At 40.6% G+C, this 14,732-nt stretch overlaps 1 protein-coding gene across 1 annotated transcript; it reads right to left on the bottom strand.

Moving 5' to 3' along the window:
• Positions 1-336: 336 nt before the first annotated feature.
• Positions 337-11,682, bottom strand: GRP (gastrin releasing peptide). Its single transcript, XM_066601836.1, has 3 exons — positions 11,344-11,682; positions 6,066-6,313; positions 337-681 (listed from the first exon to the last, which is right to left on the bottom strand). The coding sequence occupies exons 1-3, from the start codon at positions 11,504-11,506 to the stop codon at positions 634-636; spliced, it is 459 nt and encodes a 152-aa protein (XP_066457933.1). The 5' UTR covers positions 11,507-11,682; the 3' UTR covers positions 337-633.
• Positions 11,683-14,732: the final 3,050 nt, after the last annotated feature.

Here is a 14,732-nt window from a genome sequence, read left to right as displayed (position 1 = left end):
TCATACATTATTTATAGTGGTAAAGCAACAACATTTTTAATAGAAGTATATTACAAGATTGATGAGACTAACGGGCTAGTAGACGAGCAAAAGTTGTCTGAAAAGTTAGTGCCCCCTTAGGTATGGAATAAAGAACGGAGTTTTATCTACTGATGAATGTTTTCATTTTTGTTCCTACTTCTATGACACTGGCATTTGAAAAAACATCGTTATGATACTTTCAGCAATCTACTATCCCCATCTACATTCCAGTACTAGTGAGTGAAGTTTCTATAATCCAGAATATTCTATAATAATCCAATACGCCACATTAGATACAACAGGCAGTACAACATCTGTATTTGAAGTTTTTATTGTGAATGTCAAAATATTCCGTGTCTACAAACTAAAGAGATGAATGTGTCAGCGGTGCTAAAATATAATGATGTCACTGGAAGGCCCTTCCTAGACTGGTATTTACACATCAGGCAGGTAAGTCCGTGCTCTGGACACAGGGGATCAGTAAGATTATCACTAGGAAATGCACCATGTACACAAAGTATCATTTACAGAAATAATATATCAGGCATCTGGTACAATCAAATGTGGAATAAATCTCCTCCGGGTTACAAACTGCTCCTTTCTTCCAGGGTCTCAGCTCTGTGCGTTCTCCTTCATCATCTGGTAGAGGTAATCCAACACCTGGAAAGATATTAACAGTGATGAGCAGTGGTGTACTAATCAAAGAGGCAGACCATGCCATTTATATGGGATGCGAAGCTTCAATTAATGGTTATTTTTTGTTGACCTACAATGACCACTAGGGGGAGCTCATCACATATAGAATAAATATAGCTCCCAATGAGTTCTGTATACGTCTATATGTAGAGAGCTCCACCTAGTGGCACCTGCGCCTTGGATTTTATCCTTTAAAGGCTATGTAAACCTTTGCACCTTTTTTTTCTTTTAAACAATGTGCTTTTGGAGATTAAGACTTTTTGTAATTGTTTTTCAATAAAAATTTCGGATTGTTTGATTTCTATGCTTGTATTGTTTTCAAAGGCGCTGCAGACTAGAGTACTGAAATCTTAGCAAATTCTGTCAGAGTAAACCAACAGCTATTCCCCTTGCTCCACTGTTGTGAACGTGCATTTTCACTGAGCTATTACAGAGGCTTGGGGGGAAGAGGGAGGAGATCAGGAGGACAGAGAACTGCTACTATTACAGAAGGCTATAATTCACTCCGGGTGAATTTTCTGCTCTTATCAGCAGTGAGGGGGAACTGGACCAGCAGCTACTCAGAGAGAGGATGACATAGCTATGCAGTATTGAGTGGCTGTTGTTATGCTACACAACCTCTGAATGAAGGAAGTTGTGATTGTTCATATTTATGAAAGAGACCAGCTGATTAGTGCTGGGAACTCCCTCCAGACAGATACTTGAATGTAGAAGAGTTAATACACCAAGTATGAGGCTTTCTAAATGCATGAGAAGGAAAACTCCATGTAAAAAAAAACAGATACGTGTAGTGATTTTTCATGCACAAAGGTTTCTATAGCCATGGCAACATGAAGCAAACATTTTTGAAACATCCTTTTCTTTGATTTACTTTCAGGCCTCTGTCAGATGACCGTTTTTTGCCACGATTTGCAGATGCGCATGCGATCTGTGCATATATAGAACCATTGCTTTGCAATGGGATCGGTCACATGTCCGCTTTTTATGCGGATGTCCAATAAATTATAGGACACGACGAATCGCAGATCGCGCCTATCTGTGTTCTGCGATTCCTTGTGTTCTATATATGCGCTCAATGGGGCTGGCGGCAGCAGCGCTGACCCCATTGAGAACATATACTATAAAGATCATTCTCCTCTGTCACAGCTGTAACAGCTGTGGCAGAGAAGAACGATGTTCGCCCATTGAATTCAATACAGCCGGCTCCATTGAAAGCAATGGGCTGCCCGCGAGCGCAGGTTGAATTTTCGGGAAGGGCTTAAACATATAAGCCCTTCCCTGAAAACCATCCAAAAATGTGTAAAAAAAAAATATATATATATACTCACCTTGTCCCTGCAGCCGGAGTTCAGCCGCGGCCGGCCAGCAGTCCTCCTGAACTGCTCTGTGTAGTATGTAAAATCCCCGCCTGCTGAATGGGCTGCCTCTGATTGGTCACAGCCCTCACCAATCAGACACAGCTCTCACTCACCCATTCATGAATTCATAAATGGGTGAGTGAGTGCTGCCTCTGATTGGCTCAGCGCAAGGACCAATCAGGGGCAGCTCTCATCTATTGAATGACAGCTGAGAGCTGCCCCTGATTGGTCCTTGCGCTGAGCCAATCAGAGGCAGCACTCACTCACCCATTCATGAATCATGAATGGGTGAGTGAGAGCTGCCTCTGATTGGTGAGGGCTGTGACCAATCAGAGGCAGCCCATTCAGCAGGCGGGGATTTTAAATCCCCGCGTGCTGAATACTACACAGAGCAGTTCAGGAGAACTGCCGGCCGGCCGCTGCTGAACTCCGGCTGCAGGGACAAGGTGAGTATTTTTTTTTTTTACACATTTTTGGATGGTTTTCAGGGAAGGGCTTATATGTTTAAGCCCTTCCCGAAAATTCATCCTGCGCTCGCCGGCAGCCCATTGCTTTCAATGGAGCCACTGTATTGCCGGCTCCATTGAATTTCAATGGGCGGACAGCGCTCCTTTGATCGGGCCCGTTTCGCCGAAAACGCTGCTACCTGCAGATTTTTCGGTGAATCGTCGGCCCTGGTCACGCGATTTGCGGATGCGCATCCGTCATGCAATCCGCAAATCGTGGCAAAAAACGGTCGTCTGAGCGAGGCCTCAGTCTTTGTGGTTATGCAAATACAATTTCTTATAGGAGAACATAATATAGGCTTATGTAGTACATCTAATGATGTCATATTATTTTATATGCAGTCCGCATTTGCATTCATTATTGATTCGAATGGGCTTACCCCATGAATATTTGTTGCCTGCCCATTGGACAAGTGATACATATGAGCGCAGTGCAGATCTGACCACTTCTTCAATATCCCCAATGTTTTTTCATGGAGCGTGCTGTTCATATCCGCCTCTATTAATAATTGTGGAAAATGAGAAAAAATATATTGGTTCCTTTGCGCTACAATACACCACTAAAAGAGTGTAGACATTTAGAAGCAGCGTACATTTACTTCACTGGGTGTATACTGCTTCTAAATGTTTACACTCTTTTAGTGGTGTATTGTAGCGCAAATGAACCAATATATTTTTTCTTGTTTTCCAGTATTTACCACCGAGGCTGAATACCCCGGATTTGTGTTCCCTGCTGTTCTCCCAATTGGGATTTATTTTCACCTGAGTGGTTCGTCTAAGGCTGAAGTGGACCTACATGGTGTGGAGTTCTGCCTATTGACAGACTCCACACTCAGCAAGTAAGTCCACCTTTCTTCTGATACTGCATTGGCATTGGATTATTGCTTTCTTCTTATACCTGGAGCGCAGACACTTTATTTTGCTGTCCTATTAATAATTGACCATATTCAAGATTATAAGAACCGGAGTCCCCTGTTCTAAGGATCGTGGGGTCCTAGTGGTCGGAGGACACCTTATCTATCTAACATGAACACATTTTCCTAGTTTTTTCCTTTTTTGTGCATGTGTTGATGACTTCTACTGTAACCTTCTCATGTTTCTTACTACTTGAGTGAGAGGAACCTAAAACAAGTCTGTGAAGTATAGAGAGAGTCTGTTGTACAACAAATATTCATCCTGCAACCATCTCCATTGATGACCCTATATGCACTTATTACATTTATGGTATATGCATGAAAGTTTGATTTGACTGATTAGATATGCCATATTGGTGGGGGACTAAGCACTGGATTCCAATCAGTCCTGTGAAGAGATCCAGCATTGTACCCCTGCAAGGGTCTACAAGGGCATATTATTAACCCCTCAAGGGTGTTTAGCCTTTATTGATTACCTGGAACTACAAGGCTTGTGACACTGTCACTTTAATAAATACAACTTGACAAAATGTAAACAGAGTATGGATGGGTGACAATGGATGCTGGAGGTGTGACTAAGTATGTTAATAGGGCTTTAAAGGGATTGTTCTGTTACATAGCTTCTCGTGATCAAGTGTTGCAACACCAAGATTCTCCCAGCGTCTGTTGACAACAGAAGTTGGGTGACCGCTACTTGTCAATCAGAGACTGCAGCATCACTGCCGTGGCACCATGAGGCCAGGAGTTCAGAACAATGATGCTACGACCCCTGATTGCCAGACAGCGGCCACCTGACATCCGCTGTCAACAAACACCAGGAGAATTGCAGGGCTGCAGCCATGGATCACAGGTGAGGAGGACAGATAAGTAACCTTTATTTTATTGTTTTAAGGGATCTAGACTTTATTATAACATTTGCATATGTATCTGGAAAACCCCTTTAAGTAGTGGGTTCCCACACAGAACATGATGATGATGTATGCAACTGTAGCATGGTTGCACAGTGTGCTGGCGCAAGTTATAGAAGAGCTCAGCTGTGTGCGTCTGCGGGAGTTGTGCTGAGGAGAACATTGCTGAGAGGGTCTGCATGGGTGCAGACATAGTTGGTGTAGTGGAGCTATCCCTGTGCAGTGCTGAGCCTTTGCCAGGGAAAGCCTGGCATTAGTAATGCCTAGGGAGCCATATGCTGTTTCTGCCAGTCCAAGACCACCACTTATGACAGTTCTTTGAAAGTTTTTTCAGTAAAGAAGTTTTTAATCATCATCATGTGGCACTATCTCTTCTCTTCACCACCATTCTGTCTGAACCCGCGAGACACAACATATAGTCAGTACGACTTTGTGAAGCCTGACTTGTCTACAGGTGGTTCCAGTCCACAAGCTATAGTGGCAGCTCTCGGTCCCATTCTCCCTGGCCCAGTTGGTTGAGTCTGAGGTCAGCTTACATCCCAACTAATTAGACATGTATTGTTGCACTCCCTCTATTTCCTATATGTTTTGGAGAATTACCATACATACATTTTTGCACTTAAAGGGGAAGTAGAAAATACTATTGCCTTTTTCCTAAAACAGCGCCACTTTTGTCCATAGGTTATTTTTGGTTATACATGTTACAGTCCTGCGATACTTCCTGATAATCTACAGGCCATAGAAGGGGAGATGGAGTAAAGAAAAGGTACTTTTACATGGGATGATTATTACTCGAATGAGTGATTTTCGGCCATAGTCCTCCCGTGTACACACGACCGCTGAAAGGATACTGAGTGAGAAATTGCTCATTAGCCACTAGTCGCTTCGTTTCAGCTCACTGAAATAAAGTGACTTCTTGCTCAGAGTAAACAGGAGTCACTCAATCTTTGAGCGACTGCCTGTTTGCAGCGACTGGAGGCGGGCAACCGGCAGAGATCTCCAGCATGCTCAGCTTCCATTCACAGAACGGCTATCACTCCTGTGTGTGAAAGCAGAGGAGCGATAGTCATTGGGACACCTAATGTGCCTGACAGCCATCCTCTGTAAAGGTACCATAACACATGACTGCAGGATCAGATTAAACCAGTTTTTTTTTTCTAGTCTGAAGCCGCATAAGTCTGCATAGGAGCTGTATACACAAAATCGTTGAATATTTTTAACCAAAACTATCAACAATATTGCTTCATATTTTATTTTAGACACCCTTGAGCAATAAAAAAAAAACTTGCTGCGAAGGTTTAATGTCAGCAAAGGGCTCTCTACTGATACTAAGTAGTTCCAGCACACCACAGCAGTCCAGTGCTTCAGCAGCATGCAGTTTCTCCACAACTGGTTTCTCCAATGGTTGCGAATGCTGCTGTCATAAAGTGTGCGGCCCTCATGAACTCATAATCTCATGCTGTTCTTACTTGGGGCACAGCAGGCATTTAATCAGCTGATCAGTCAGGGTTCCAATTGTTAAACCCCCATTGAATGGATATTGATGACCTATACTAAGAATAAGCCATCAGTATCAAAGTCTAAGAAAACCTCTTTAAAGGGTCCACATCTACCTTACTGAGTGACACTTTCACAAGCAGGTGGCATTACACAGGCACTCACCTCTTTATAGTTATTGTTGTCCTCAGAGTCCCAGAATTTCCTGTTATATGACTTTGTATCTCTCATGGACTGGGAGTTTCTGATGTCACTGGTCTCCAGCATCTTCAATAAACTGATAAGGGCGTCTTTCCATTGCTGAGATCCTTCCACTGATTTATCTCCTTCCATATACCCAGTGTCTGAGTTCCTGTCTCCTCCGTCATACATATAAGGATATTCCTCTATACTCTTTTTACCCATTAAGTGGCCTGAAGAAACAGAAGATCAGAAGATACTTATGTAAGAGGGTACAGGTTGTTACTGTTTAATTTTAAGTGTGAGTTGTTTTTTTATGGCATTGTCTCTTTAAGAGGGGATGGGAATGGAGGAAAAGAGCAGAGTGGGAAAAGACCAGAAGTGGCAGAGGATAAGGAAATTCCTGATTTGTGCTGCAGGGTTGTAGCCATCGTTCGCTGGACAGTATCCTCCGGTGAGTGGGGAGAGGCAGAATGAAGTTAGAAGCAAGCAGTTCCTCCATTCCCTCCCCTGTGATGATGCTCAACCCGCACCAGAGGGCCTAAATGAAATCCTGCATCAGTTGGGCATAGAATGGTTACAGGTACCTAAGGACTGTTTAGTGAGACAGATATTGTATATTGTTGATCTCGGTTAACTGGGCAAGAACTCTGATTAAAGGCGTTAAACAATTGCAAGTTATTCCCTATTCACAGGATTGCTGGTCAGTGGGGGTCTCACGGCTGAGACCCCACCGACCTCGACAATGGGCTCCCATGTCCTGCTCTGACTGTTTCTGATCAAGTCGCTTCTCTCCCTGCAGTGACATCATTGCAAATGGAGCGCTAGGAGAGCATGCGCGGTAAATGCTCCATTCATTTGAATGGGGCTGATGGAAATACCAAAGCGGGTGCAGCTAAAGTATTTCCGCAGTCCCATTGAAAGTGAATGTATGCGCTAGTGCATTTGTGTGACCAGTGCTCCATTCAGTTTCCTTCTCACTACAAGGTGTAAAATAACCCCACAGTGAGAAGGACAAGGTATATGGGACCCTTGGTCTCGAGATTGGCAAGGTTCTCATTGGTGAGACCCCCTACTCATCAGTAAGTTATCCCCTAACCTGTGGATAAAGGAAACATTTGGAATTGTGGTACAAACCCTATAGCAACCATTCACATGGATACTTGAACCATATTGATAGACTGAGATACCCCAGATTACTGGGTCACAAGTTACCTTTTTCCTGTGCTATAGTTAATAAATCTGTTTGTTCAGCAATGAGCCTCAACAGAGGCTTTGTGAACTTCCCCAGAGCCTCTGAGCTATGGCAACCTATCTGACCTACTTCAGAACCCAGCCCTCACTTGAACCAGTATGGCTGGAACTGGGTAATGAGTCGCTAATGTCTCAATTGCCCACCCATGAAGAAAAGGGGACCATGACTTTACTTGTGGAGCTCAGCCTTGTACTTGCCATACCCACTGCCTGCTGCCCCTTACACTTAAACACAATTACCAGGAACCCAAAGTCACCTCAATCAGTGGGTAACCAAAAGTAATCACCATATTCTTCTGTTCTTTTATGTCATATGTCAATTATTGTGTGTAAAGACAGATGAGCCATTGATCGGACTGGGCCCTAGAGAGCAGCATAAAGGGGCTGACAGATTCCCTTTAAATGGCTTATCTTGTATGGACAATTCCTACTAGGGTATATGGACACGTAACACGGGCGAAAAGAGAACATCAAAAAAGTAAAGACTGCATGTAGAAAATAAATTTCTGTCCTAAGGGTGCATTCACATGGGAGAGAGCAATACGGGTCCGAGAAACTCGGACAGATATTGAGTTTGTAAATTTGTGATTCTGCTTGAAAAACACGTCATCTCGCATATATGAACTGCAATTTTTACGTGTTTTTCACACGAGTGAAAAAAACCGGAAGTGCTTCCGAAAGTTTTCAATCCTAAAAGTTGATTGCACTCACATGCAAATCACATGGCATGCGAGTGCGATGCGATTTTCAAACAAATATCCCGTAGGAAATAGGGGGCGATTCCTTCTGAGGAATCTCCCAAAAATAAGACATTCAATGATTTTTCAATCTCGCAGCATCTCTGCAAGAGCAACATGTGAATAAACAGATTGAAATCAATGTGTTATTAACATCTGCGAGTTCCATTCTTATTGCTATTGTATGGTACTCACGAGTGAAACTCATCCATTTGAATACATCCTCAAAGAGACAAAAAATTCAATACAGTAATAGAAATTCTGTAATTTTCTAATATATGTTGTTTCAACATATATAAACATTTTCAAGATCTCTTTTTGCTGTCAGTGAATGAGAATATATGTATAGGCAAAATGAATATAGGATAAATGAGACAGTATAGATTAGATAGAGATAGATAGATAGATAGATAGATAGATAGATAGATAGATAGATAGATAGATAGATAGATATGAGATAGATGGATAGATAAATAAATAAATAGATATGAGATAGATGGATAGATAGATAGATATGAGATAGATAGACAGATAGATAGATATGAGATAGATAGATAGATAGATAGATAGATAGATAGATAGATAGATAGATAGATAGATAGATAGATAGATAGATATGGGATAGATATGAGATAGATAGACAGATAGATATTAGATAGATAGATAGATAGATAGATATGAGATAGATAGATAGATAGATAGATAGATAGATAGATAGATAGATAGATAGATAGATAGATAGATAGATATGAGATAGATGGATAGATAAATAAATAGATATGAGATAGATGGATAGATAGATAGATATGAGATAGATAGATAGATAGATAGATAGATAGATAGATAGATAGATAGATATGAGATAGATGGATAGATAGATATGGGATAGATATGAGATAGATAGACAGATAAATATTAGATAGATAGATAGATAGATAGATAGATAGATAGATAGATAGATAGATAGATAGATAGATAGATATGAGATAGATAGACAGATAGATATTAGATAGATAGATAGATAGATAGATAGATAGATAGATAGATAGATAGATAGATAGATAGAAGAGAGATAGATGGAGATATGATGCATAGATAGACAGAGACAGACCATAAGAACACCGTGTAATAAAAGAACCAGAAAGCTAGCCTATGAGAGCGATAAACACATAGTTGCACTTGTATTTTATATATGCAGAAATCTATATGTCGAAGCCCTAGAAATCCAAAATGTGGCACACTTTTCCAGTTACTGTATTACAGTTAGAATTAAAATGAATAGAATGCTTCCTGAAGAAGTGAATGTGTGTTACACGTAAACAAAAATATAAAGTTCAGCATGTGAGCTACGACTACTGGGAGTCGTAAGTGAACAAAACTGAGCATTGTTATTAATTTCATTGCTTATTTCCAATTATTTATGGACATTATTTACAGTTTGTTTCATTTTTTGTTGGTACATTACATAAACGCTGTCACTGAACGATGTCTTATTTTTGTAAATAAGTTTATATAACGACAGCAATGTACACTATCTATCTAGTCTATCTATCCGTCCATCCCTATTGAATCACGTGACATTGCTTTGTTTTTCAACAAAATGCAGTGTGTTCTGTTTAACTTTGTTCGTGTAGATTTGTTCTCTCTTTCATTATTATTGTATTAGAGAGTCAGACGTTTCCACTTTTTAAAATAATCTGAGTAGGTACAGTAATCTCATTTATGAAGGGTTGTATCACTCGCTCACTCTCCATCCTTATACAGATGTGTTATAAACACATTTACATTGAGGCTATACGGAGGGCATTCATTAGTTAAACCCCAATATAAGGACTAATTCGTATGTAAATGGAAAGACTGTCTGTTCTAAAACGATTTAAAAGGAATTATCTCCTTTGGGGATGAGGAATGTGATCATTCTGCAGGGAGTTTTCACGATTTTGAAGCGAAAATGTATTCAAATATTTTAGTTATATTTTTGCCAGAGAGATGCATTATTATTTATTACAAGTAGAATATAATGTAGTGCAGGTCATAGATTAGGTGTCTAGAACAAGTTGATAGATTTGCTATAGCTATCTAATGTTTATCAAACGTTATCTATCCATCTAACTATCTAATATCTATCTTATTTCTGCCTATCTATGTTCTGTCTATTGCATATACGTACTGTATGTGTAAATGTGAGTGTATGGTTTACTATGTAGAAGCAGAACAGTTTGAAGATACAGAGGTCATCAGCTTGATCACAAATCGGCAAGTAAATAGAACAAAGTAAAATAAAACAGTAATGGAATAGTTTAATTGTACTTCATTAAGTCCATAATTGTTGGTATTAATCAAAAAAGCATAAATGATGACTATATACAAGGCTTTTGTGGTTTATCCATATTCCTGCCCATAGGATCTATCTATCTATGATAGCTGCAACTCCTGTGCACTTTTGCATATCATTCTTACTATTTAATCCTTTATCATCAGAATTCTAAATGGAGGGCAACGATTCACAAAATATCCTATAACCTGCAACATTTGCAGTGATTAGCAGCCTGTTCCTGCCAGGAGGTGTTAACAATTTTAGTCTAATATCAGTTTTAAAGTTACAAATTGCAGACAACCGTCTTATGTTATTGTATCATTATGTGAACTTCCCATTTAGAAGTATAATGAATGAACGTAAAACCTTTGTCCTACTTTTTTCCCTAGCTACCCTATGTACATGCAGTACTTGAACTTCCACTGCTGTAACTCCTGGTTATAACATGTTAGTAGCGCCACCTTGCAGCTGCTCATCATTCTTTGTATTGTCGGGAAATCTAAATAGCTACAGACTCCGGCTCCCTATTTATTTCTGACCTACAAGTATCACTAAAGCTGAACTTGAACCAGATCTTATTTCTTACACAGGAAATTGCTGTGGAACTTTTGTCAACATAAAGAGTTAGTAGTAAAGTGTATTTGTCGGGAGTTTTACTTTGTAGCTTTTTAGTAAACCTGCGACTCTCCAGCTGTTGTACAACAAGTCTGGCAGGACATGCTGGGGATGTCATTTGCACAACAGCTACAAAGTCACACATTTACAACCTTAACCGTAATCTAATCTGAATTGCAAACATTAGTCCGTGTGTAGCCCAATGCATAATACATATCAGTCGATATCTAGGCTGACTAATATAAAAATTGCTAGAGTTTGTTGTCCAGAGGTAGGCTAAATGTGCTCAGTCTATCATAAAGAACATAAGGTCTTCATTATAAGAGCTTGGGGTACTTACCTACAGCCCAATGGCTACCCCGGGTGTGTATTTTGGAGAGAGGAACTGTGTCCTGGTGTTGCTGGGATGGAGCTGCCTGGGAATGGACTTTGAAGAGGATCAAGGTGCAGAGAATGAGGGAGAAGAGGGTTCGGTATCTCCAGAAGATCAGTGCTCCTTCCATAGTAAGTGCTGTCCGGAGTGACTAGAGCTGTCTATGATGCTGAAGCTGAGTCTGGAGCTGTCCAAGGTGCTGAAGCAGAGGGCTGTCCCTATTTGTGGTGCTGCACTGTCAACTCTCCTGTCTCCTCTGGATTCCTTGCTCTTCTAGTATCTCTCTCACTGAGCAGCATTTATAACTGAAGGAAGGAAGGTCTGGTGTCAGAATTTATCAGTCTAGCACCTCCTCCACATTAGCTTCTCCCTGACCCCAACCAACAGCTGACCTGGTCTCTACAACACTGGGTGTAAATGAGTCACATATGCCAGAATCACCTGTGCTCCATGTCACTCAAATCTTATTACTATTTGCTTCCAATAATAAATCTTCTTTCTCCTCCTCTGTTCTCTTTGCTGGTTGTAATCTAAGACCTGACACCTTTCACCAAATGTTCATTACATATAAAAACGGGGTTTGAGATCCATATTTGTTGGACTCATGAATGGATGATATAAAGTACTTGCAAGATGACACCAACATAGATAGATGACATTTATAATTGTGTTAGCTTAGCTGAGTCACTGGAACCCTATAGGTGAACTCCAACCTTTATCTCCAGATGTTTATTCTTCCTTCTGGGTTTTGTCTGTAGAAAATGTCAAACTTGTCAAAATCTCCATAATGTAATATTGTCTACAGCATGGGTGCACAACCCTGAGGTCACATTGTCAGATTATAACACTTCTAAGGCCATATTAAAACTTAAAGGGGTATAACTATCAGAGGCAATGATGCCATATCGACAGTATATGACATAGACTTCTAGTAGCTGGGGATTTAATTTGAATCTCCCTCCTAGCCCACCTCCCATTAAAAAGGTGTTATCTCATGGTAATACACTGAGCATAACAGAGTATGAGCTTTGCTTGGATTGCTCTGTTAAGTTGCTTAAAGCAACCCTCAGGTTTCAAAATTCTGTCTTGCCATCCTTCCAATCCGCCAGTTCTAGCCCTGGTTTTTGGCTGTTTTCTATCTAGCTAATCCGCACTGTGATCATGTGAGCAGCACTGGCCAATCAGAGAACTGGTATAGTGTATTGCTATTCTAATACTACCAATATACTATGGAGATTAGGTAATCAGCTATCTTGAAGGGCCAAAAATGAGCCCCAAAACCAGCAGATTGGATGCACAGTAGAGAAGAACAAATGCATGTAATATACCCACACACCCTCTAGTACCAGGGCAGAATTTTGTTCCAAAACGAAGTCACTTTAAAATAGCACACATATAGCCCCACTGTTCACCCCACAATAGTGGTAGCCACGCACTACCCCCCGTACTAGTGCTGGCCACATAGTGCCCCACATTACAGTAGGATGTTTCAGCATAATGTGATTGTTAAAAGACAGCCATAATTTTTGGCAGTCATATCAGCACAGTCAATTAGGACACAGACAAGCATTTCTGTGTCCTGATGGCTGGGGAACTAATGAAAGGGCATTGTAGACCCCTTGCAGTTCCTAGACTGTAGGTTGTATACTTTTGGCATAGATGAAAGGGAAATGGAGAGTCTGTGATATGAGTAGAGTTGCAATGAATGGCTTGGCAGGATCCTGCAAGATACATAGATGGCATCTGTGGTTCTCCTCTGCCATGGCATGCAAAACATGTCCATCAGTCCAACACCTGAAGCATTGCAGAAACGTATTTCATATAACTTTTAAAAAAGGAAACAGGACAGAAAAAGTTATTTTCATTGTAGCATCTTATTAGGGCATAAACAAGCCTTAATGTGCATATCCATATTTGTTTAATTTTTCTCAGAATTGGTACATAATGATATGTTGATTCTATTCTTAATACAGTATATCTTTATCACAGAGAGAGCTCTAAATCCCCTTCATAGATATAAATGGAAAACAAAGCATGCTGGCTACACCACTAGGGGGTGCTTAACAATTTACTGCCTATTGTTTATACTAAACATTGAATTCAGTAATAGAGCAGTGTGCAGTGAGCTCTCACTAGTGGTTCTTACAGGAAGCAATGTATCTTTTAAAATGTAAACATCATTTAATTTTTTTAATGTACAGAATAGGCAATAAGCATTCTTGAAATTTAATTAATCAGCCTATTCTGTACATTTTTACTAGAAAACCCTTATTGGGCTATGCAGCTAGGAGAAGCCATTGCTAGCGAAATCGGCTACAGCTAGCTACATACGGAGCTCTTTTTCACTGTACCTGCTTTGTCATCTGTAGTGCAGGCACAGCAGGTCCTATACTTTATTAAAAATTGCTGGTTATCCCTGTGACCCCAGAGGCCAGCAAAATATAACGTGACAAGTTTTCCGTGGATCAGTTTCAGTGTGAATCCACATTAGATGGGAAAATCCAGCGATCTGAGTGACTTCCAACGAGGCCGGGTCATCGGGGCTAGACTTGTTAGGTCAGGATTTCACTGCCAACCGCGTGGGGTTTTCTCATACAGCACTGTGGAGAATATACAGAGAATAAGGGGATCGAGGTAAACATCCAGCAGAAGGGAATCCTGTGGAAGGAATTAATTAATCAATGAGGAGGCACTGTGCGATTAAGCAAATTGCAACTGAATACAACACTGGTGAACCAACTAACGTGTCTGAATGCACAGCTCATCGTTCCTTTGTATGCATGTGTTAAAAAAAGCAGACAATGACCTTTTCTGGTGCCCTTGCTATTTAAGAGCAGCAGAAAGGCAAAACTCCAGTGGGAAAATGTGTGCAAAGATTGTATCACCGAGCAGTGTAAAAACATCACCTGGTCATATGAGTCCAGATTTCTGTTGCACCGTGCTGACGGGAGGTCAGAATTTGGAGCAAGCAGCAGGGATCGATGACCCCTTGCTGTCAGCTGAAATCAGCAAATTTATGGCAGCAATGAAAGATGTCAGCTGTTAGCTGTCAGAACATTTCAGGACCCCATTTATGCTGTGGCAACTACAAGAAGCTTCCTGTCTGGATCGGTGAATATTCCTACTGAGTGATTTCAACTCTGGTATAACTATGCCATGGCGATACGCTTCTTCTTTGAAGGCCAAAGATGGTCCAATGCTCTATTAGATGGAGGTCTTTAACAAACGATCCATTCAGTGTATCTACATATTTTACATCCATAATATAAGTAAACATGTACTCAAGATATTGTGTTATGCCTTGTGCAGTACATGTTGTATGAGTTTTGCCTAGAAGCTTCCTTTAAAGGTAATGA

Source organism: Eleutherodactylus coqui, chromosome 5 (genome assembly GCF_035609145.1).
Source record: "Eleutherodactylus coqui strain aEleCoq1 chromosome 5, aEleCoq1.hap1, whole genome shotgun sequence".
Lineage (NCBI taxonomy): Eukaryota > Metazoa > Chordata > Amphibia > Anura > Eleutherodactylidae > Eleutherodactylus > Eleutherodactylus coqui.
This window is presented reverse-complemented; position numbering and strand designations above follow the sequence as displayed.

What these genes read in the sequence shown, in the direction of transcription:
- GRP (XM_066601836.1), bottom strand. Translation starts at nt 11,506, where the DNA reads ATGGAAGGAGCACTGATCTTCTGGAGATACCGAACCCTCTTCTCCCTC. An exon ending in GGGTAGCCATTGGGCTGTAG is followed by an intron (nt 6,314 to 11,343) that starts GTAAGTACCCCA and finishes CTGTTTCTTCAG; the next exon opens with GCCACTTAATGGGTAAAAAG. An exon ending in ACAACAATAACTATAAAGAG is followed by an intron (nt 682 to 6,065) that starts GTGAGTGCCTGT and finishes ATATCTTTCCAG; the next exon opens with GTGTTGGATTACCTCTACCA.